At 47.3% G+C, this 24,825-nt stretch overlaps 1 protein-coding gene across 4 annotated transcripts in view; it reads right to left on the minus strand.

The window, feature by feature from the left end:
• Trpm4 (transient receptor potential cation channel subfamily M member 4) overlaps positions 1-24,825 on the minus strand; it is a 47,717-nt gene that overhangs the window by 15,825 nt on the left and 7,067 nt on the right. For 3 of the 4 annotated variants that reach the window (XM_045134345.1, XM_045134344.1, XM_045134343.1), the window contains exons 3-16: positions 22,474-22,648; positions 22,015-22,195; positions 21,720-21,883; positions 21,310-21,493; positions 18,214-18,275; positions 17,886-18,077; positions 17,642-17,741; positions 13,544-13,656; positions 12,834-13,178; positions 12,520-12,654; positions 9,736-9,865; positions 9,486-9,631; positions 7,092-7,204; positions 6,770-6,841 (exon numbers count right to left, since the gene is read on the minus strand). In XM_045134345.1, the coding sequence (XP_044990280.1) occupies positions 6,770-6,841; positions 7,092-7,204; positions 9,486-9,631; positions 9,736-9,865; positions 12,520-12,654; positions 12,834-13,178; positions 13,544-13,656; positions 17,642-17,741; positions 17,886-18,077; positions 18,214-18,275; positions 21,310-21,493; positions 21,720-21,883; positions 22,015-22,195; positions 22,474-22,648 (2,112 nt within the window). The remainder of the gene's footprint in view (positions 1-6,769; positions 6,842-7,091; positions 7,205-9,485; positions 9,632-9,735; positions 9,866-12,519; positions 12,655-12,833; positions 13,179-13,543; positions 13,657-17,641; positions 17,742-17,885; positions 18,078-18,213; positions 18,276-21,309; positions 21,494-21,719; positions 21,884-22,014; positions 22,196-22,473; positions 22,649-24,825) is intronic. The other variant, XM_045134346.1, reaches the window with a different exon arrangement.

The following is a 24,825-nucleotide window of genomic DNA, read 5'->3' on the forward strand; positions in this document are numbered from 1 at the left end:
CAATGAGTTTGTAGCCAGACTGGGCTAAAGAGAAAGACCCTGTCTCAAAAAAAAAAAAAAAAAAAAAGCCGGGTGTGGTAGCGCACGCCTTTAATCCCAGCACTCCGAAGGCAGAGGTGGGAGGATCGCTGTGAGTTCGAGGCCACCCTGGGACTACATAGTGAATTCCAGGTCAGCCTGGACTAGGATGAGACCCTACCTCGAAACACACACACACACACACACACACACACACACACACACACACGGAGAGGGGCTGGGACTGGGGCTGAAGAGATGGCTCAGTGGTTAAAGGACCTTTCTTGCAAACTCTGATGGCCTGGGTCCCATTCCCCAACACCCATGGAAAACCAGATGTACAAGTATTACATGTGTCTCTTGCAGTGACAGGAGGCCCTATCATGCCCACTCCTTCCCCCTCTCTCTGTTTCTTTCTCCCTCACACACACATTAATTAATTAATTAGGGCTGGAGAGATGGATTAGCAGTTAAGGCATTTGCCTGCAAAGGCAAAGGATCCTGGTTTGATTTTCCAGGATCCACGTAAGCCAGATGCACACTGGAATGCATGCATCTGGAGTTCATTTGCAGTGGCTGGAGGCCCTGGCGCGCCCATCTCACTCTCTTTAATAAATAAATAAAAATGTATTTTAAGTATATTTTATCTTTTTATTTATGTATTTGTTTAACAGAGAAAGAGGGAGAGAGAGAGAGACAGAATGGGCGCGCCAGGGCCTCCAGCCACTGTGAAGGAACTCAGATGCATGCGGCCCCTTGTGCATCTGGCTAACGTGGGTACTGGGGAATCAAACCTGGGACCTTCAGCTTTGTGGGCAAACACCTTAACTGCTAAGCCATCCCTCCAGCCTAATAAAAATTATTTTTTTTAATTAATTAATTAATTAAAAACTCCACACAATGGGCTATAGAGACAGCCACTGCCTGCAAAGCCTAAGGAACCCAATTCGCCAGTACATGTAAGCCAGATGCACAAGGTGACATGAGCATCTAGTGCTGTTTACAGTGGCTAGAGGGCCCAATAAACCCGTGCTCTCTCTCTCTCTCTCTCTCTCTCTCTCTCTCTCTCTCTCTCCTTACAAATAAATAAATAAATAAAACACAAACAGCCAGGCTTGGTGGAGCATGCCTTTAATCACAGTACTTGGGAGGCAGAGGTAGGAGGATCACCGTAAGTTTGAGGCCACCCTGACACTACAGGGTGAATTCCAGGTCAGCCTGAGCAAGAGTGAGACCCAACCTCAAAAAACAAAACACACACACACACACACACACACACACACACACACACACACACACACACAAAAGAGCTGGAGATGGCTCAGTGGTTAAAGGCACTTGTTTGCAAAGCCAGCTGGCCCTAAGTTCAATTTCCCAGTACCCACATAAAGCCAGATGTAGCTAGGTGTGGTGGCACAAGCCTTTAATCCCAGCACACGGGAGGCAGAGGTAGGAGGATCACCATGAGTTCAAGGCCACCCTGAGACTACATAATGAATTCCAAGTCAGCCTGGGCTAGAGTGAGACCCTACCTCGAAAAAAACAAGAAATGTAATAAAATAAACAAAACAAGTCAGAAGCACAAGGTGATACATGCATCTGACATTCATTTGCAATGGCAAGAGGCCCTTAACACACTCATTCTCCCTCTTCTCTTCCTCTCTCTCTCCCTCCCTGCCTCTCTCTGCTCTCAAAATATATATAAAAAATACTCCAGGTGTGGTGGTGTACCCCCTTAATCCCAGCACTCAGGAGGCAGAGGTAGGAGGATTGTCTTGAGTTCAATGCCAGCCTGCAAGCTACAGAGTGAGTTCTTGGTCAGCCTGGACTAGAGTGAGACCCTGCCTGGAGAAAAAGCAAAAAACAAAAACAACAACAAAAGAGAGAGAGAGAGAGAGAGAGAGAGAGAGAAAGGAAGGAAGGAAGGAAGGAAGAAAAGAAAAGAAAAGAAAAGAGAAAGAAAGAAAGAAAAAATTAAAAAGCCAATAGGAAAAAAGCAACTAGAGACTGGGTAAAGTGCATGGCATGCAAATATGAGGACCTGAGTCTGATCCCCAGCACCACCCATGTAAAAATGCCAGGTATGATGGCGCATGCCTGTAATCCCAGGACAGGAAAGGTAGAAGAAACAGGAAGATCCATGGGACTCACTGACTAGCTACTCTAGACTAACTGATAACTCCAGGCCAAGAGGAGACCCTGTCTCAAAGGAGGTGGAGAGTAGTCTTAAGGATGATATCCAAGATTATCCAATGGTCTCCACATGCATGTGCACAGGCACCTGCATTCATGTGTCCATACACATACAAGCACACATAAACATATACATACATACATGTGTGCAATTAAAACAGAAAGAGGGGGCTGGAGGGATGGCTTAGCAGATAAGGAACTTGCCTGCAAAGCCAAAGGACCCAGGTTTGATTTCTCAGGACCCACGTAAGCCAGGTGCACAAGGTACAGCATGCATCTGGAGCTCATTTGGAGCACCTATTCTCTCCCTCTCCCCCGCCCTTCCTCCTCCTCCTCCTTCTCTCTCTCTCTCTCTCTCTCTGCCTATTTCTCTCTATCAAATAAATAAATAAAAATAAAATATTTTAGCCAGTCGTGGTGGCACACGCCTTTAATCCCAGCACTCGGAGGCAGAGGTAGGAGGATTGCCATGAGCTCGAGGCCACCCTGAGACTACAGAGTGAATTCCAGGTCAGCCTGAGCTACAGTGAGACCCTACCTCAAAAAAACACCAAAAATAAATAAATAAAACATTTATTTAAAAAAAAAAAAAAGCAGAAAGAGGGCTGGAGAGATGGCTTAGTGGTTAAGGCACTTGCCTATGAAGCCTAAGGACCCATGTTTGACTCTCCTGATCCCATGTAAGCCAGATGCATAAGGTAATGCAGACATGCAAGGTCACACATGCACACAAGATGGCGGACTTGTCTGTAGTTTGACTGCAGTGGCTGGAGGCCCTGGTGTACCAATTCTCTCATTTAAAAAATTACAAAAATTGGGCTGGAGAGATGGCTTAGTGGTTAAGCGCTTGCCTGTGAAGCCTAAGGACCCCGGTTCGAGGCTCGGTTCCCCAGGTCCCACGTTAGCCAGATGCACAAGGGGGCGCACGCGTCTGGAGTTCGTTTGCAGAGGCTGGAAGCCCTGGCGCGCCCGTTCTCTCTCTCTCCCTCTATCTGTCTTTTTCTCTGTGTCTGTCGCTCTCAAATAAATAAATAAATAAAAATTTAAAAAAAAAAATTACAAAAATAACAAATAATAAGCCAGGCGTGGTGGCACAGGCCTTTAATTCCAGCACTCAGTAGGCAGAGGTAAGAGGATGACCGTGAGGTTGAGGCCACCCTGAGACAACATACTGAATTCCAGATCAGCCTGAGCTAGAGTGAAACCCTACCTTGAAAATCCAAATAATAATAATAATAATAACAACAATAATAAATAAAAAAGAAAGAAAGGGCAGGAGAGATGGCTTAGCAGTTTAGGCATTTGCCTGCAAAGCCAAAGGACCCAGGTTCAATTCCCCAGGACCAATAATATAGGCTAGGCTAGATGCACAAGGTGGCACATGCATTTGGAGTTTGCAGAGAATAGAGGCCCTGGTGTGGCCATTCTCTCTAGCTGCCTCTTTCTCTCTCTCTCTCTGAAATAAATAATAAATAAATAAATAAATAATTTTGAGGGCTGAAGATATGGCTTAGCAGTTAAGGTACTTGTGTACAAAGCCTAAGAACCACAGTTCGATTCCCACGTGAATCCAGAGGCACAAGATGGTGTGTTTGGAGTTCATTTACAGTGGCTAGTGGCCCTGGTACACCCATTCTCTATCTTCCTCTCTCTCTGTCTAATAAATAAGTAAATGTTTTGCCGGGCATGGTGGCGCACACCTTTAATCTTAGCACTCGGGAGGCAGTGGTAGGAGGATCACTGTGAGTTCAAGGCCAGCTTGAGACTACATAGTAAATTTTAGATCATCCTGGGCTAGAGTGAAACCCTACTTTGAAAAAAAAACTTAATAATAAAATAAAAGAAAAAATAAAGAGGGGGTTGGAGAGATGGTTTAGCGATTAAGCTCTTGCCTGTGAAGCCTAAGGACCCTGGTTTGAGGCTCGATTCCCCAGGACCCATGTTAGCCAGATGCACAAGGTGGTGCATGCATCTGGAGTTTGTTTGCAGTGGCTGGAGGACCTGGCGCGCCCATTCTTTCTCTCTCTCTGCCTCTTTCTCTTTATGTCTGTTTGTTGCTCTCAAACAAATAATAAAAATAAACAAAAAAAAATTAAATAAAGAAAGAATGAAGGCTGGAGAGATGGCTTAGCAGTTAAGGAATTTGCCTACAAAGCCAAAGGACCCAGGTTTGATTCCCCAGGACCCACATAAGCCAGATGCACAAGGTGGCACATGCATCTGAAGTTTGTTTGCAGTGGCTAGAGGCCCTGGTGTTCCCCTTTTCTCTTTCTCTCTCTGTGTCTTTCTCTCTCCCTCTCAAATAAATAAATGAATAAATAGATCTCCAAAGAAAAAGACAAAAAAAACTGAACAGTAATGCAACAGTCTAAAAATTTTATTAAAAAAAAAATCAAACACCATCAGCTGCTGAATGTACACATAAAGTGAGAACAGTCCACCCAGCGGAATAGTATTCAACAATAAAAACTCTCTGCCTCTCTCTCAAATAAATAAAAATATATTTTTAAGCTTGGCTTGGCGGTGCTCAGCTTTAATTCCAGCACTCAAGAGGCAGAGATAGGAGGATCGCTGCAACTACTGAGTGAGTTCAAGGTCAGTCAGCCTGTGAGTGAGACTCTTCCTGGGGGGTGGGGGGAGGTGAGAATCCCTAAATGAACCGACTGCACTAGATGCTGCCTGTTGTAGGGGACAGAAGCACACATAGCAGGCAGCAAGCCACTGTGTAGCGATGCCCCCCTCAGTGGCAAAACCAAAGTTCAAGACAAGGCTGAAGCATTCCTCACTGCGCATGTGTCTGTGCTTGTGGTGCATGGGGGGAGGGGCTTGGAGGCCAGAAGGTGACGTTGACTGTCTTCCTTAGTCTCCACCACGTTATTTATTTTTTAAAATTAATTAATTTCTTTGAGAGAGAGAAAGAGGGAGAGAATGGGTGTGCCAGGGCCTCCAGCCATTACAAATGAACTCCAGGTGCATGCGCCCCCTTGTGCATCTGGCTTTTGAGGGTCCTAGAGAATTGAACCAGGATCCTTTGGCTTTGCAGGCAAATGCCTTAACTGCTAAGCCATCTCTCCAGCTTTTTTTTTTTTTTTTTTTTTCCAAGGTAGGGTCTCATTCTGGCCCAAGCTGACCTGGAATTCACTATGTAGTCTCAGGCAGGCCTGGAACTCAGCGATCCTCCTACCTCTGCCTCCCGAGTGCTGGGATTAAAGGAGTGCGCCACCACGCCCGGCTCACCTCAGTTTTTGAGAGCTTGTTTAGAGGTTCTAGCAGGGGAGCACAGCTATTTGTAGACCCTTGACTGAAGACTAGTCCTCCTCTATTCGGGGAAGGTGGTCCTCTTCGACTGAGCTTGCAACTTCAGGGAGGACGCACAGGGAGCAATGAAGGAGGAAGGGGACACCCGCCAGGTCAGCTGAATGTACCCTGGCAAGCAATGGGGTGACATGTTGCAGCCAGAGTGCCCTCACATGCCACCTCACTTTTTGAGACAAGGTCTCTCATTGAACCTAGAGTTCACTGATTTGGCCAGACTACCTGCGCAGCAAGCTACAGGAATCCTCGTGTCTTTACTTCCCTGTTCTGGGATTATAGGCAAGAATTGCCACCAAGCCTGGAATTTATTTTTATTTTTGTTTATTTTTATTTGAGAGAGAGAAAGAGGGAGAGAGAGAGAGAGAATGGACACACCAGGGCCTCCAGCCACTGCAAACGAACTCCAGATGCATATGCTACCTTGTGCATCTGGCTTACATGGGACCTAAGGAATTGAGCCTCGAACTGGGGTCCTTACGCTTCATAGGCAAGTGCTTAACCGCTAAGCCATCTTTCCAGCCCCCAAGTCTGGTATTTTTTAAAAGAATATTTTACTTCTTTTTTGAGGCCACCCTGAGACTACATAGTGAATTCCAGGTCAGCCTGAGCTACAGTGAGACCCCTACCTCAGAAAACCAAAAAGAAAAAAAAAATGTTTTTGTTTTACTTATTTGAGAAAGAGAGAATATGAGCATGCCAGGACCTCCAGCTACTGCAAATGAACTCCATACACATGTGCCATCTTTTGCATCTAGCTATACTTTGGCTTTCCTGGCATGTGCCTTAACCACTAAAGCCATCTCTCTAGCCCAGTATTTTTAAAATATTTAATTAATTTACTTATTTAAGATAGAGAATGGACATCCCAGGTACTGTAGACGTTGCAAATGAACCCAGACCCATGCACCTTCTTGTGCATCTGGCTTACATGGGTAGTGAGGAATTGGGGAGTTGAACCTGGGTCCTTGGGCTTTGCAGGCAAGTGCCTTAACTAGTAAGCTATTTCTCCAGCCCCAAGCTGGTATTTTATGGGGGTGCTGGGGATCCTAATTCAGAACCTCATGCTTACATGGCAAGCTTTTTACCCCCAGTAATCCCCCCAGCCCTGTCTTTTGTGGCTCACTCAAGCCATCATTTTCTCACATCCTGCGTTCCCCCCCGGTCTTGCACTAGTTCCTCATGTGACATGTATCCTGAAACGGCCCAGGGTGTCCTCACACCACAGCTCTGGGGTGCCACTCACCTTATGGGCCCCTCCCCATTGATGTCCATGTTCAAGTCGGGGTCCTTCAGTGAAGACTCTTCCTCTGATCTCCTAACATGGGAAGAGCACAGAGGAAGAACTGGAGATGGGAGGTGTCAGAGACCCTCCCTCAGAGCCATGGCCCAAAGCAGAAGAAGGATGGCCCCTGGACATATTGCAAGGGCACCCCAATTGTCACCATCTAGAACCTTCCCTGCAAGGAAGGAAGAGTTCCATTCCTAGCAAAGGGACCAGGAAAGAGGCAGGCAGGGCTGAGCAGGAAGAAGCAACTGAACCCGCCTCTCTCCCCGCGGGCACTGACCTGAAGGTGAGGAGATTGGTGTAGATGAGTGGGGGGCAGAAGAAGGCGAGGACCAGCGCCCAGATGGGTGTCGTACTGTCCATCTCCCCCCACCACTTCTGTGTCAGCAGAGACTGTGGGACGTGGGACCATTAGGAGCCTGAATCTCCCCACGGCCCTCCCTGAGACCCCAAGGTGTGCTGGGCCACCACTCCAGAGCACAAAGCAAGGGCTCAGAGGGGGAGTCCTAGCTGTCAGGACTTGGGGGCCGTGGCCAAAGGCAACTTCTTCAGGTTTAGCTAGTAGAATGGAGCAGCCATTTATTTATTTGTGGTTCATATAGGGTTGTTTTTTCTTTTTGCATGTATATATGTGCTGTGTTCACATCATATGTGCATCTATACATATTCATTTCATATGTGTATTTGTGTGCATGTACAAGTGGAATCCAGAGGTCAATGTTATGTGTCTTCCTCAGCCACTCTCCACTGTATTACTATTATTATTTTATTATTTTTGTTTTTTTGCAATAGGGTCTCACTTGAGCCCAGGCTGACCTGGAACTCACTCTGTAGTCTCAGGGTGGCCTCGAACTCACAGTGACCCTCCTACCTCTGCCTGGAATTAAAGGTGTGTGCCACCACACCCCACTTCTACTGTATTTTGGACAGACTGTCTCACTGAACATGGATTTGCTAGACTAGCTTGCCAGCAAGTCCTGAGGACCCTCCTGTCTCCATTTTCCCAATGGTAAGATCATAGGCAACTGCTGCCTTGCCCCGCCTGTCCACATGATGCTGAGGATCCGAACCCTAGTCCGCATGCTTGTGTGAAGCACGTTAGCCACTGAGCCAGCTCTCCAGCCCCATAGCCAATTTTCATATTGACACTATCTGGCAGGTGCTAGGATAAATACTTCTCATGGATGAGTTTACTTTACCCCAAAGGATGGGCAGTAGTGTTTTCTCCTTTTCACAACCAAGGAAATGGCCCTCAAAAACAAGGGCTGAAGAGATGGCTTAGCAGTTAAGGCCCTTGCCTGCAAAGCCAAAGGGCCCAAGTTCCATTCCCCAGGACCCATGTAAACCAGGTGCACAAGCTGGTGCATTGTCTAGAGTTTGCATGCAGTAGCTGGATGCCCTGACGTACCCATTCTCTCTCTCTCTCCCTCTCCCTCTCAAATAAATGAAATACAAAACACTTTTAAAAAACATAATCAATAAGTAGTACAATTGGAATTCTTGAGTTTCACCACTGCTGAAAACAAGGGACCCTGACTATTTGAAATGCCAGTGTCCAAAGCCAGGACTTTGTGCTGGGTCAAACAAGATTTTTTTGTATGTGTAAATAAGTCTTTCTGTTGAGGTAGACAAGACTTCCTGTTGGGTGGACCAAACTTCCTTGATTGACAGTGATAAATTCTGAAGGACTCTCAGATTCTAATTTAGGATTCTGAGAAAATTTCAAAACGTCCCATTATCAGAAGTGGTGACTGCAGGTTAGGGGTGAAGAAACAGGGCTTTCCCATAGGAAAGAATTCCCACAGGAAGGGTGGATTTCCTAAAGCAAAATTTATCTATGTTTAAAACACTGGGTAATTGTGCACAGAGGCCATTCTAATTCTAGGAGACCAGAATGAGGGACCCCTTAAGGAAGTGGGGAAAAACTACCTATGGGTGAGGCAAGACTTCCTTTGTGAGAGATAGTATAGCTTATAGGAATAACTTCCTATGAGTGAGGCGGGACTTCCTTCATGAGAAACAGTATGGTCTATAGGAATGGTGGTATTTCCTGTACATGAGGGACTTCCTTTAAGAGGTATAAGATCTGCCTGGCGTGGTAGCGCACGCCTTTAATCCCAGCACTCGGGAGGCAGAGGTAGGAGGATCGCTGTGAGTTCAAGGCCACCCTGAGACTCCATAGTGAATTTCAGGTCAGTCTGGGCCAGAGTGAGACGCCACCTCGAAAAAAAAAAAAAAAAAAAAGAGGTGTAGGATTACCTGTGACAGTGGGGTAAAGTTACTGTTGATGAGGAAGGGCTTCCTGTTTTGTTCTGTTCTGTTCTGTTATTTATTTATTTATTTATTTGTTCTGTTTTGTTTTGAGGTAGAGTCTTGCTATAGCCCAGGCTGACCTGGAATTCACTATGTAGTCTCAGGCTGGTCTCGAACCCACAGTGATCCTCCTACCTTTGCCTCCCTTGCTGAGATTAAAGGCGTGCGCCACCATGCCCCCTGGAAGTGGAACTTTACAGGGGTCGGCATCCCTGTGGGAAGGCAGGTAGCTCTCTGCGGCGGGGGTCAGAACAAGGGCAGAACTTGTAAGAGTGAAGGGAGACTTGCAGGAGAAATGGGCTCCAGGGACGGGGCTGGTCCCAGTGGCAGGGCCTCATCATCCCCTAAGTGAGCTGCTCACCTGTACCCCATCTTGGGCAAAGAAAGCACGGGCATCAGCCTGCATGGCAAGCTGGAGGCAGGTGGCCTCTCCCCAGAGGGGGCAGCGACGGAGAAGTAGGCGGGCTGCCCGGTCCTCATTGTTATGGTAGCACTCTCCAAAGAGGTCTGGGACATAGGGTTTAAGATGAGGGCAGATGGAAGAGCGAGGGAGCGCTTATGCTCCACACGGGTAACCCCCATCCCACCCCGGCCTCCTCCGACCCACGCACCCACGGCCATGCTCTCAAACTTGGCTGCCAGGTCCTTCCTCCGCGCCGCCTCCTCGGCCTCCCATTCCAGGCGCGCCATCACCCTGAGCAGCAGACAGGCGCCCAGAGCCGAGGCCACAGAGTTGGAGCTCTGCAGAAATCCAGAGAGAGAGAGAAAAGAGGACATGGGTGGGGTCAGAGTTTGGGGTGAGGTTTGGGAAAAGACGTAGAGAAAACCTGTGATCCTTGGGCAGGGAGGGACAGAGTGAGGAGTCAGGCCACTCAAGGTCGTGGTGAAGCTTTGGGGCATATTGACATTAGATGTGGTCCCCACATGAGTCACACTCAGACATTAGGATGGCAGTGTGATTGTTCTTGCTTGGAGCTGGGGGAAGTGATTTTCATGGGCACTGAGCTCAGTGTGGGGAGATGAGAAAATTCTGGAGACAAAGGATGAAAATGGTTGAGTAACAGTGTGACTGCTGCTCAGCTGAAACAAACAAACATCTTCCTAGTCAGGCTTGGTGGCCCACACCCGTCATCCCAGCACTTTCCAGGCCAGCCTGCATTAAACAGTGAGACTTTGTCTCAAAAAGAAACAAGAACTGCAGCTGGGGAGGTGGCTCTGTGTTTAAAGGCATTTGCTTGCAAAGCCTGCTGGTGGGGGTTGGATTCCTCAGTACCTATGTAAAGCCAGATGCACAAAGATGTGAACATCATGTGCAGTGGCAAGAGACCCTGGCATGCTTATCCTCTCTCTCTCTCTCTCTCTCTTCACAAATAACTAAATAAAAACATTTTTTAAAAAATGGGCTGGAGAGAAGTCCTAGTGGCTAAGGCACTTGCCTGCAAAGCCTAAAGATCCATGTTCAACTCTCCAAGTCCCACATAAGCCAGATGCACAAAGTGACTGGAGTTCAATTACAGTGCCTGGGGGTCTGGTGCACCAATTTTCTCCCTCTCCCTCTCTGTCTCATTAAAAGAGAGAGAGAGAGATGAGCTGAAGAGATGGCTTAGTGGTTAAAGTGCTTGCCTGCAAAGCCTAAGGACCCAGGTTCGATTCCCCAGTATCCACATAAGCCAGATGCACAAGATGGTGCATATGTCTAAAGTTCATTTTCAGTGGCTAGAGGTTCTGGTGTACCCATTCTCTCTCTCTCTCTCTCTCTCTCTCTCTCTCTCTCTTTCTCTCTCTCAAATAAATAAATAAATATAAATTTAGAGCTGGGTGTGGTGGTGCATGCCTTTACTCCCAGCACTTGGGAGGGAAAGGTAGGAGGATCGCCAAGAGTTCAAGACCACCCTGAGACTACATAGTGAATTGCAGGTCAGCCTGATCTAGAGTGAAACCCTATCTTGAACCCCCCTCCCCAAAAAAGGAAAAAACAATGACGGAATATAGCTCCAGGATAAATCACTTGCCTAGCATGTACAAAAGCCCCAGCACTGAAAAAAAATAAAATGTGTGTAACATGGAAACAAAGTAAAACAAGGCAGTGCCTAGAACCCCACTGTGGAGCCTGCCCTCTTTTCTGAGTTCTAACTCAAAAAGTGTAATTTTCTCTTTTTTTTCCCTCTTCTTCTTCTTCTTCTTTTTTTTTAATATTTATTTGGGCTAGAGGGATGGCTTAACAGTTAAGCCATATGCCTGCTAAGCCAAAGAACCCAAGTTCAATTCCCCAGGACCCATGTAAGCCTGATGCACAATGTAGCACATGCATCTGGAGTTCGTTTGTAGTGGCTAGAGGCCCTGGGGTGCCTATTCTCTTTCTTTCTCTCTCTGACTCCCTTTCTTGCTCTCTCAAATAAATAAATGATAAAATAAATAACACTTTATAAAATTTTTATTTACTGATTTATTTTTTTTATTTATTAATTTATTTAGTTTTGGGTTTTTGATGTAGGGTCTCACTCTAGCTCAGGCTGACCTGGAGTTCACTATGTAGTCTCAGGGTAGCCTTGAACTCACGGTGATTCTCCTACCTCTGCTTCCCTGGGATTAACTTGTTTATTTTTCTATGACAGAGACAGTGAGGGAGAACTGGAGTGCCAGGGCCTCCAACCACTGCAATCAAACTCCAGTCACCTTGTGCGTCTGGCTTACATGGGATCTGGGAAGTCGAACATGGGTCCTTAAGTTTCACAGGCAAGCACCTTCCTTAACCAATAATCCATCTCTCTAGCCCTTTTTGTCTTCTTTTGATGGCAGCCAAAATCCTAAGCATGCTTTCCCTGATACTTTGGAGCTTTTTTCCACATTTTTTTCCTCAATAAATCTCCTTTGTGGGCTGGAGAGATGGCGTAGCGGTTAAGCGCTTGCCTGTGAAGCCTATGGACCCTGGTTCGAGGCTCGGTTCCCCAGGTCCCACGTTAGCCAGATGCACAAGGGGGCGCACGGGTCTGGAGTTCGTTTGCAGAGGCTGGAAGCCCTGGCGCGCCCATTCTCTCTCTCTTTCCCTCTATCGGTCTTTCTCTCTGTGTCTGTCGCTCTCAAATAAATAAATTAAATTAAAAAAAAAATCTCCTGTCTTAAAAAAAAAAATTAGTTGGCATCATGTATAAGAGACTAAGAAGAGAGTGTTGTGATTCTAGAAGTGGAAGCAGATGGTTCAGGTCTTCAAAGTTATCCTTGGCTATGTGTCAAGTTTGAGGCCGGCCTCAACTACATAAGACCTTGCCATAAGTAAATAAATAAATCAGAAGATAAATAGATAAGAAAGAAAGAGACCAGAATGCAGGTTGGGTGATTTAAGGTCACAGAAGGAGGAAAGAGGGTCTTAGGATTTGAGGGTGGTGAGTGCTCACCTTTTCCCAAAAGTACATGGCCATCTGAGCTCTGTTCAGAAGCAGAGCCCAGATGAGTAAGTCGCTCCAGGGGGCCTGCCCAATGCCAGCATCCGGCGACGTCTGCAGGCTGGCCCAGTCCTTGAGCAGATGGGCCTGCAGGCAAAGAAAGGCTTGGTGAGGCCTGCCTGGGTCAGCCACAGGTTCCTCCCTCCACCTCGCCCTGGACTTGGCCACACCTCTCCGGCTCCGCCCCCTGGCATGTCCCCACCCACTCCCAGAGACATCTTGCACCAGGGGGCTCTTCCAGGACCCTCAGCCTCGCTGGTCCTTACGTTTTCTCTGCAGTCTTGGATGGGGTGAGGGTCCCGGGTGTCCATGGCAGGGTACCTCGGCGCACACGTCTCCCCCAACAGCGTCCTGAGCACTTGCCCCACGTTAGGCGGCCGGAGCTCAGTGGCCGCGTCTTTTGGAGGTGAGGCTTTGGTGCCCGCACCGTGGGACGCCTGGTCCAACAGACTGCGGATGAGCGAGTTGGAGGGCACCGCGCTGTACAGCTGGGCCAGGCGCATGGGGGTCAGGAAGTGGCCCAGGCTGAGGCCGTGGGAGATGAGCAAGCGCACAAACTCAGGCCGGTCATTGAGCAGGGCGTCCATGAGGGAGGCCTCCAGGTGGAAGGACTGGGGGTGGGAAGGACGGAGACAGAGATGAACAGGCCCGGAGGCCAGTCAATGCAGAGAGGGTGAAGCCATGGATGGAGAGAACACTACCGGGGAGGGAGGGAGGAGGATGCGTAGGTAAATAGAGGGTTAGGGAGGATGGGTGGATGGGTACGTAAATGGATGGAAGGTGGGTGGATGGAGGGGGATGGATAGGTGGTTGGTGGTGGGTAAATGGGGAGACGAGGAACAAGTTGGGAACATATAAACTAACAACCAGAAATGGGTAGCTAGTTATGAGAAGGCAGGACCAGGTGTCTGAGAAGTCAGCAAGGAGGGGGAGCACAGCGTTATTTTCATGATCCCCAAGCCCTGACCCCTCTCACCCGCCACTGGATATCTCCACGGAAGAGTTCACTCTGGGCAATGTCCACCCGGTTCCAAGCCACAGCCAAACGGAGCTCATCCAGGTAAGCTGAGGCCTCAGAACTTCCACAGGCTAGAAGGAGAAGGCGACAAGTGGGGAGCAGGCTCGTGTAGCAGACAGGTGGCCACTAGAGTTTCCTCATCTACCAAATGGAAATCACAGTGGTTCTCCTTCCAAAGCGTCTCTGTCAGTAACAGTGAGTGCAGGAGGAGGGTCCAACTTGGGCTAGGGAGCTCCGTGGGGGAAAGTGCTTGTGATGCCAGCATGACCACCTGAGTGTCATTCCTCATGTCTTAAAAAAAAAAAAAAAAAAAGCTGCTGGCGGTGCATGCCTTTAATCCCAACACTCGGGAGGCAGAGGTAGGGGGAACACTGTGAGTTCAAGGCCACCCTGAGACTAAATACTGAACTTCAGCCTGGGCTAGAGTGAGAGACCCTGCCTCAGAAAACCAAATTAATTAATTAATTTTAGAAAAATGAAAGGAAAAACTGGAAATGAGCCAGACATGGTGGCATACGCCTTTAATCTCAGAACTGGGGAGGGAGAGGTAGGAGGATTGCCATGAGTTCGAGGCCACCCTGAGAATACAGAGTGAATTCCAGGTCAGCCTGGGCTAGAGTGAGACCCTACCTTGAAAAAAAAAAAAAAGATGCACATACAAGCTGGGCATGGTGGTGCACACCTTTAATCCCAGCACTCAAGAGGCAGAGGTAGGAGGATTGATGTGAGTTTGCGGCTAGCCTGAGATGTCATATTGAATTCCAAGTCTGCCTGAGTTACAGTGAGACCATACCTCAAAACAACAACAACAACAAAAAAGATGCAAAGCTGGGCGTGGTGGCCCACGCCTTTAATCCCAGCACTTGGGAGGCAGAGGTAGGAGGATCACTATGAGTTTGAGGCCACCCTGAGACTACATAGTGAATTGCAGGTCAGCCTCAGCTAAAGCAAGACCCTACTTCGAAAAACAAAATAAAATAAAAAGAATAAGAGGATGAAATTGTTAATGGACTGGGAAAGATAGAATAATTAAAATGTTTTGTGAATAGAAAGATGGATGGATGGGTAAAGAAATGAAGGATAGGTGGTAGAATGGATGGTGGGTAGGTATGTATATGTATGTACCTATGTCTGTATATATGTGTGAATGAATGGGCAGGTGTATAGCTGGATGGATATGTGAACAGATGAACGAGTGATTGGAAATATGGATGGATAGAAAAGTAATGAATTGGGGCTGGAGAGATGGCTTAGTTGTTAAGGCGCTTGCCTGCAAAGCCTAAGGACCCATGTTCAACTCTCCAAGTCCCATATAAGGCAGACGCACAAAGTAATGCAAATGTGCAAGGCCGCACATGCGCACAAGGTGGTGCCTGCATCTGGAGTTTGATTACAGTGACTGGAGGGCCAGGCGTGCAAATTCTCTCCCTCACTCACTTTCATTAAAAAAAAAAAAAAGACTAGCCAGGTGTGGTGGCACACGCCTTTAATCCCAGCACTTGGGAGGCAGCAGAGGTAGGAGGATCGCCGTGAGTTTGAGGCCACCCTGAGACTCCATAGTGAATTCCAGGTCAGCCTGGGGTAGAGTGAGACCTTACCTCGAAAAACAACAACAACAAAAAAAAGGCTAGTTTGTTGGAATTGACTCAAAAAAAGGAAAAATAATGAATTGCATTGCATGCAGCCTTATGCGAAAGATAAGTCATCAATGTGATAAACAACAGTGGACACTGCAAGCCTTAAGTTTGGCCAGCCATGCCAAATAAGCCAATGGGTGTAATAGTGGCATGTCTGTTATGGGGGAAACCAACCACTCTCTAATTGGACCGGAGGCCCACTCCACAGGAGGTAATACATGCCTGGTACGAAAACCTAGTCAAAAGCCTATGGGAAGGGAGGTCATAAGCCCTAGGGGAGTAACGCCTGCAGTTGTCTGGCTAAATGCATATATTGTGCTCTCCAAACTACCAGTAAGCAGTTTTCTTAACATTCATACCCATATACTAATGTCACTCTCACTTTTGGTAGAGAAGCTTCTGTTTTCAGATGGCAGTGACCATTGGAATGACTCAAAAGACATCATAGTGCTGAGAAGAAGTGACAGAGGAATGTTTGGCACTGAAATATCTCTATCACACCTTCCAAAGCTCAGGGTCCATTGTGGAAGAGGTGGCAGAAAGAATGTAAGAGCCAAAGAAAGGGTAAGATTCCTTACGATGCAATCTTCCAGACACAAAATGGCCTGGATATCCATGATCTTGCAGTGCCTGGCACTACCTACACAAAACCCTCATAATAAGAGGAAAAGATGATGACATCAAAATAAAAGACTGATTGAACAGGATGGGGACATGATGGAAGGTGGACTTGTGATGGGGAAAGTGGGAAGGGGAGGGAATTATCATGGTTTGTCTATAATTATGGAAGTTGTCAATAAAAATAAATAAATAGAAAAGAAAAATAAAAGCCAGGTGTGGTGCCACACGCCTTTAATACCAGCACTTGGGAGGCAGAGGTAGGAGGATTGCCGTGGGTTTGAGGCCACCCTAACACTACAGAGTGAGCTCCAGGTCAGCCTGAGCTAGAGTGAAACCCTACCTTGAATAAAAAGAAAGAAAGAAAAGAAAAATAATGAATTTGGCCAGAGAGATAGATCAGTGATTAAGGCATCAAGCCTATCAACCTGAGTTCAATTCCCCAGTACCCATGTAAGTCAGATGCACAGAGCAGCACAAGTGTGGAGAATTCCTTTGCAGTGGAGGCCCTGGCACACCCATTTTCACTCTTTATGTATGTATGTATGTATGTGTGTGTGTGTGCATGCATATATATATATATATATATATATATATATATATATATATATATATATATATATAATTTTATTTTATTTATTTATTTTTAAGGAGGCCAGAGCCGGGTGTAGTGGTGCATGCCTTTAATCCCACCACTTGGGATGCAGAGGTAGGAGATTCACCTTAAGTTCAAGGCCACCCTGAGACTACATAATAAATTCCAGGTCAGCCTGGGCTGGGCTAGAATGATACCTTACCTCGAAAAACCAAAAAAAAAAAAAAAAAAAAGGGAAGCCAGTTGTGGTGATACACGCCTTTAATTCCAGTACTCAGACTCAGGAGGCAGAGGTAAGATCAACCTGAGTTCAAGGACACCCAGAGAGTGAATTCTGGGTCAGCCTGGGCTAAAAATGAGACCCTAACTTGAAAAACCTAAATAAATAAATAAATAAATAAAAATAAGATGGAGGGCTGCAGAGATGGCTCAGCAGTTAAGGCACTTGTGTACAAAACCTAATGATCCAGGTTCAGTTCCTCAGTACCCACACAGAGCCAGATGCACAAAGTGGTGCATGTGTCTGGGGTTTGGTTGCAGCAGCTAGAAGCCCTGGTGCACCCATTCTCTCTATCTCTCTTCCATCACACTCTGCTTGCAAATAAATAAATAATTATTAAATTAAAAAGTAAGATAGAGGATGGAAGATGGTTCCGTAGGTAAGAGCCCTTACCATGCAAGCCTGAGAAAGCCTAGAGTTGATCCCAAGCATCCCACCCCCCAAAAAGGGCACATGTGACCATGCGTGACTGTAATTGCAGTCTTGTGGGGACGGTGGCTAGAGAATTGCTGGGCTGCACTGGTCAATTGCTAGTCAGGCTGAAAATGGTAGCTCCAGGTTCAGAGGCTCAGTCTCAAGGAAACAACATGGAAGGGTAGCAGAAACACCTTACGTATGCCTATCGCCTGTGCACAAGAGTGTATGCACACACATCTGCACACATGTGCATACACTATACCTACACCACACATACATTCCCCCACCAAAAAAAAAGGAAACAAAGATGCAGGGTGTGGTGGCACACACCTTTAATCCCAGCACTCAGAAGGAAGGCAGAGGTAGGAGGATCACAGTGAGTTCAAAGCCACCCTGAGACTACAAAATGACTTTGAATTCCAGTATGAAACATGGCCAAGGGGAAAGATAGGACAGACAGAGAGGGGTGTAGCGTTAAGAGGATAGGTGACTTGTATGTTCCATCTTACCATTCACAAGGGCCCTCAGAACAATGGTCTCGAACTCCTCAGAGCCATCTTCTGATGAGTAGACTGTCAGCAGCTCCTTCCGGGTCATGATCCTCTCCACCTGAAGAACTCTGAACCCTGAGTTCAAATCCTGTAGGTTCCTGTCTGCAGGAAGGCAGGAACCCACTGCCCTCCAGAGCCTGCTAGTCCAGGTGCCCAGCCCCCTCCCATCTCAGGACCCAAAATTGGGTTTACAGTGCCATACCTGGGCCTGCAGGACCTCAGGGTCCCCTTTGGGGAAGTAACGTTTAACCCGGTCTCTAGCTTCGCCTCGTCTGGATCCTCCGCTCCCCAGGGCCAGAGTGTCTTCCAAGGTCTCCACCAGGCAGTCCGCAGCACCCCCAGAGCCAGCCACCAGGAGGCAAGGGAGCTGAGCCTGGGTGGCATCCTCTATTCGCTTCAGGATAAAAGAGAGAGAGGGTCAGGGAAGGCAGGGTGTTCACCTATCTGGATTCACATCCCCAGTCCCCAGGTCCCCATATCAGGACTAAGACACTCTCCCACCATGGACACAGCCATCCAGCCCCAGATACCTTCAGCATCTTTTCATCACCATCAATCAGGAGGAGGAGGACAGGGATGTCGATTCCAGTCCCTAAGAGAAAAGTAGAGACCGTGGTCATCACCCATCAGCCTCTCCCAGAGATGGGAAGAACCATAATTCCCAAGTTCCTGAAGTGGCATATGGACCTTGTCCCAACTCTGGCTGAAGCGCATGGGAATTGTCATTCCTTGTGAACTTTGGGAAGGAGCCAGATTTTGGTATTTTGTTATGTTTTGTTTGGGTTTGGTTTTTCAAGGTAGGGACTCACTCTAGCTCAGGCTGACCTGGAATTCACTATGTAGACTCAGGGTGGCCTTGAACTCACAGTGATCCTCCTACCTCTGCCTCCTGAGTGCTGGGATAAAAGGCATGTGCCACCATGCCCGGCAAAAATAATTAAAAAAAAAAAAAAAAAGAATGAAGGAGTCTTTTGGGGGACGGAAATATGGATCAGCTATTAAAGGTGCTTATTTGCAAAGCCTGATGGCCTGAGTTCAATTCCCCAGTACCTTTGTAAAACCAGATGCACAAAGTGGTTAATGCATCTGGAATTTGTTTATAGTGACAGGAGACCTTATCATGCCCAAACTTTCTCTCTGTCTACCTCTTTTTATCTCTGTCTCAAATAAATAATAAAATTATATTTTACAATGATGTCTTTTTAAAAAAAGTAGTAGTCTTCAAGCCAGGCGTGGTGGTACACACCTTTAATCCCAGCACTTGGGAGGCAGAGGTAGGAGGATCACTGTGAGTTCCAGGCCAGCCTGAGACTACATAGTGAATTCCAGGTCAGCCCGAGCTAAAGTAAAACCCTATCTTGAAAAAAAACTAACTAAATAAATAAATAAGTAGTAGTCTTCAGGGCTGGAGAGATGGCTTAGAGGGTAAGGCACTTGCCTGAAAAGCCAAAAGACCCAGGTTCAATTCCCCAGGACCCACATAAACCAAATGTACAAGGTGGCACATGTGTCTGGAGTGTTTTAAGTGGCTGGAGGCCTGCTGTGCCCATTCTCTCTCTCACAAATAAAGAAATTTTAAAAAATTATTTATTTGCAAGTACAGAAAGATAGAAGAGAAACCGAGAGAAAGAGCACACCAGGGCCTCCAGCCATTGCAAATAAATTCCAAACACTTTGTGCACCTGACTTTATATAGGTACTGGGGAATGGAACTTGGGTCATTAGGCTTTGCAGGTAAATGCCTTAACTACTGAGTGAACTCTCCAGCCCAAATAAATACAAATATTTTATAGAAAGAGGCTGGGAGGGGGGTGGCTAGAGTGATGACTTAGTGATTAAGGTGCTTGCCTGAGAAGTCTAAGGACCCATGTTTGACTCTCCAGATTCCACGTAAGCCAGATGCACAAGGTGACACATGTTCACAAGATGGCGCACACATCTAGAGTTTGATTGCAGTGGGTGGAGGCCCTGGTGAACCAATTCCCCGCTGCTCCTCTGTCTCATAAAGAAATGGGGCTGGGAGCCGGGTGTGGTGGCATACGCCTTTAATTCCAGCACTCCGGAGGCAGAGGTAGAAGGATCGCGGTGAGTTCGAGGCCACCCTGAGACTCCATAGTGAATTACAGGTCAGCCTGGTCTAAAGCAAGACCCTACTTTATAAAACAAAAAAGAAAAAGAAAGAAGGAAGGAAGGAAGGAAGGGAGGGAAGGAAGGGATACATATGCATATGATTTTACAACAGAGACAAAGATATGAAAGGGTAAATTCCAAACTGTGCAACACTAATTACCCCAGTGAGGAGAAGGTGAAACCTGGGCAGGAAGATCATTAACTTTCTCTATACTGTGATTTGGTTTGTTAAGTACATATTAAGGTGCCATAATTGTTTATGATAAGTGAAGAAAGCCTCCAAGCTTACATAGTACGTTAAAGGCTGAGTACCCCTAATCTAAAAGACTGAAACCCAAGAGCTCTAAACTTTGAAACATTTTATAAAATGTTGATAAGACATTCAAAAACATTTGGATTTTGGAACATTTTGGATTTCAGTCTTTTTAAAAAAAAATTATTCATTTATTTCAGAGCTACAGACAAAGAGGCAGATAGAGAGAGGGAGAGAGAATGGGCGTGTCAGGGCCTTTAGCCACTGCAAATGAATTCCAGACGCGTGCGCCCCCTTGTGCATCTGGCTAACGTGGGTCCTGGGGAGTTGAGCCTCGAACCTGGGTCCTTAGGCTTCACAGGCAAATGCTTAACCACTAAGCCATCTCTCCAGCCCTTCAGTCTTTTCTTGTTGGGATGCTCCATAGGTACTGTCTATGCACATATTTTGAAATTGAAGCCCTCTGAAGTTAGAAGCATTTCTGGTCCCAAGCATTTTGAATAAGGAACATTCAGACTGTTTGTTTTACTTTATTGTTATTGTTGTTATTATTATTTGTTTTTTCAAGGTAAGCTCTCGCTCTAGCCCGAGCTGACCTGAAACTCATTATGTGGTCTCAGGGTAGCCTCAAACTCACAGTGATCCTCCTGCCTCTGCCTCCTGAGTATTGGGATTAAAGTTATGTACCACCACACCCAGGGTTGTGTGTGTTTGTGTGTGTGTGTGTGTGTGTGTGTGTTGTTGTTGTTGTTGTTTTCTTTTCTTGTTCTTGTTGTTTTTTCGAGGTAAGGTTTTCACTCTAGCCCAGGCTGACCTGGAATTTGCTATGTGGTCTCAGGGTGGCCTCGAACTCACAGTTATCCTCTACCTCTTCCTCCCGAGTAGTGCTGGGATTAAAGGCATGTGCCACCATGCCCACTTCACACCCAGCTATTTTTACTTTTTGCTTTGGTTTTATCTTTGGTTTTTTTGTTTGTTTGTTTGTTTTATCTTATTTTATATTTTTAGCTTTTCAAGATAGAGTCTCACTCTAGCCCAGACTGACCTGGAATTCACTCTGTAGTCTCAGGCTGGCCTCGAACTCACAGTGATCCTCCTATGTCGGCCCCCCAAATGCTGGGATTAAAGGTGTGCACAAAATAATGGCAAAAAAAAAAAAAAAAAGCTTCACCACACACAAAAAAATTTTGAGCTGACCAGACCACTGGGGACCACAGATACAGAAGTCAAAAGAGCCACTAACCTCCTACACCAGTCTTCTGTTGGGCCACGTAGGACTCAAAGCGCAGCCGGAAGCGGTTCTCACCACCCATGCGGCCTTGGGTGCCATCGTCCACCAGGAAGAAAGCGGAATAATTGTAGTCCAGGGGAAACTCAATCCCGTCCTCAGGGTCACCGTGCCATCGGTACCTCGCAGGGAAGGAGCCCTGGAGACAATGAACAGACCAGGGAATCCTTCCAGAAAGAAAGACATGCCTCCCTCACACCCATGGGTCCAGGCCCCAGGCCCCTGTCTCAGATCCAGGACTTCAAAACCCAGCCCTCCTCCATCGGACCCAAGTGTGCAGACCCAACCCTCCCTCGGGCCCACCCAGTTGTCCAGGCCCGCTCCTACTTCTCAGACCTGGGGCTCCACACCTCTCCTGCACACACCTTGGGGTTGGTGAGGGTGTCTCTGTTCCGGACCACGCCCCAGGGCGCCACACCCATGGCCACCACCTTGCTGCCTCCCGTACTGGCCGTCTGATGGTCCCGCACAGCCACACCCACATGCCGGCCTATGCCTGTGTGCAGTCCCCCAGTGACAATCCAGGCCCCTACACAGGACAGAGATATGGAGGGACAGAGAGGGAGAAAGAGAGACAGGTAATCAAGGGCTTCGTGAAGGATGCGGGTCCAGCCCGGGGCAGCAGGGGCCCGGAGACTCAGTCCCACCCACGTTCATCACCTGTGCTCTGCGCAGCCCGCACTAGGCCGCGTCGTAGAAGATCCTGCAGCCAGGTTTGGAGAACAGGGCCCCCTGACCCCCCTAGCACAGACACCACCAGGTTCGGGGCACGAAAACCCCAAGTGCGGGTGATCAGACTATAAACCGTGGCTGGATCTGTGCGGTCAGATAGCCGGAGGAACTGTGGACACAGGGAGGAGAGGACATGGACAAGGGTCCAGATAGACAAGGTCAGAGACCTGGAGAGAGAGACCCAGGGAGAAACAGAGACCCATGGAGACAAGAACAGAAACCCAGAGACAGAGGGACAGAGGGACAGAGACCCAGAGGATGAAGGACAGGAACATGAGGAGGTTAGGATACAGACCCAGCAAAGAGAGAGAGGAAAGGCTAATGGGGAGACAGGTTCAGGCATTGCCACAGCCCCAGCCTGGCCCAGCCCCAGCATGCAGGCCTCACGTTGCTGGGCTTGCGGCCAGAGCCCATGAAGTCCAGGTCCCCGTAGGCATCAGTGGGTTTCTCCGTGGTATGCACATCACTGTCCCACTTGGTCACCACGGCTGCCCCAAAGGCATCCTCCACAGCCACAGATGGGTGGGCACTCCTCGGGCACCCACATTGGCACAAGGTCCCTCTGGGGGTGTGAGGGTGAGTGTGAACCCAAGAAGTCCCCTTTGGCCTTGTCCTGTTCCACACAGACCCTGTGCCCCAGCACTGGCTCTGACTGCCTGTGGGAGAAACTGAGGTAGGGACAGCTACATTTATCCTTCACCTCAAACTAGAAGAGATAAATGTGACCTCCAGAGCCAGGAAGGTACAAGTTGATGGCTATCAGTAGATGGCATTGCTGCCTCAAGTCCAAATAGATGCCATTCACCACAAGAAGAAAAATATTAAAATAGAATTTTGTTTTGTTTTGTTTTTCAAGGTAGGGTTTCACTCTGCCCCAGGCTGACCTGGAATTCACTATGTAATCTCAGGGTGACCTCGAACTCATGGTGATCCTCCTACCTCTGCCTCCCAAGTGCTGGGATTAAAGGTGTGCGCCACCACACCCAGCTTAAAAATAGAATTTTTAAAAATTTTGGTATAATTTATTTACTTGAGAGAGGAAAAAAGGCAGATAGAATGGGTATGCCAGATCCTCTAACCACTGTAAAAGAATTCTAGACTAATGTGCCACCATGTGCATCTGGTTTACATGGATACTAGGGAATTGAACCTGAGTCCATAGGCTTCACAGGCAAGCCTTAACCTCAAGCCATCTCTCCAGCCCACCCCCACAAACTTTTTTTTTTTTTTTTCCTTCAAGATAAGGTCTCCCTTTAGCCCAGGCTGACCTGGAATTTACTATGTAGTCTCAGGGTGGCCTCGAACTCAGTGTTCCTCCTCCCACTCCTCCCCAGTGCTGGGATTAAAAGCATGCACCACCATGCCCAGAAGAAAAAAAAAATGTTTTTGAAAGAAGGATTTACAGAAAGCTTACATAGCAGACGCAGAGGCAACTGTGTGACTTTAGACAAGTGGCTTTGCCTCTCTGAGCTGAAATTTCCTCCTCCTCCAATACTAAGACAATAAATAGCACAGCCTGTTGCATGGGGCTCAGAGAATCCAAGACTCATGCAGTGTTTCCTGAACTGAGGATGGCAATTGGCACCAGCTGGAGGTGGCTGCGCGAACTTCACACCACTTTAAATAACCTCGAATAACACAGTGAGAAAGTCATTCTTTTTTCAGAGATCCCAGCCGCCAAGGAGGGGGCTCATCCAGGCACCTTCCTGTCTTTCAGCCTCACCATTCCCCACTCCTTCTGTTTTGTGTAAAAGGCAGGCTTGATCAAGAGTCTGGGACACAGGGCTAGCTTTGGTTTGAAAATAACTATCTTAGGTAGGTATGGTGGCGCACACCTTTAATCCCAGTGCTCATAAGGCAGAGGTAGGAGGATCATCATGAGTTCGAGGCCAGACTGAGAGTACATAGTGAATTCCAGGTCAGCCTGAGCTACAGTGAGACCCTACCTCGAAACTACCTCCCCCCACAAAAGAAAAGGGGAAAAAAAAAGAAAAAGAGAAAGAACTGTCTTTATTTGCTGCTCATTGTGCCCGACTTCCTGGTTTGTTTCTTTCTCCTTGTGTTTCCTCTTGTGTCCTTCTCATGGACAGAATAGGGTTTCTAGCTATGGTCACCATAGGTCCACTGTTTTTCTCTCTAAATAAATGCATAAATCTCTCTTGGCTGATGTGATTGCACCTGAGTTTCACAGACTGAGTAGTATGGACTCAGAGCATGAGTGCTTCAATTAAAAATGTAGCTTATATTCAAACCTGGGCCATCAGGCTTTGTAAACAAGTACCTTTCACCACTGAGCCATCTCCCTAGTCCTAGAATCAATCTTAACCTGGAAATTCTTGGATCAGCTAGAACCTGGTGAATGGAGGAGTGAATAAGGAGAAAGAGGGAGATAGAGAGTGGTAGTGGGAGGGAGAGAAGGGTTGGGTAAGAAAAGGAAGGAAAGTGAAGGAAAATGAAAGAGAGGGTCTGGATTTTAATATAGGGTCTGGAGATGGAATCCAAGTTTTCCAGCTTAAATGTTGAGCACTTTTTCCACCATCTCTCCATCCCTCCCACACACATTCTTTTCTTACAGACAGAGACAAAAGAGAAAGAGAGAGAGAGAGAATGGGTGCACCAGGGCTACCTACTACTACAAACGATTTCCTGCTACATGCACCACTTGGTGCACTGGGCTTTATATGGTTACTGGGGAATCAAACTTGAACCATCAGGCTTTGCAAGCAAGCACCTATAATC

Source organism: Jaculus jaculus, chromosome 14, assembly GCF_020740685.1.
Source record: "Jaculus jaculus isolate mJacJac1 chromosome 14, mJacJac1.mat.Y.cur, whole genome shotgun sequence".
Taxonomy (NCBI): domain Eukaryota; kingdom Metazoa; phylum Chordata; class Mammalia; order Rodentia; family Dipodidae; genus Jaculus; species Jaculus jaculus.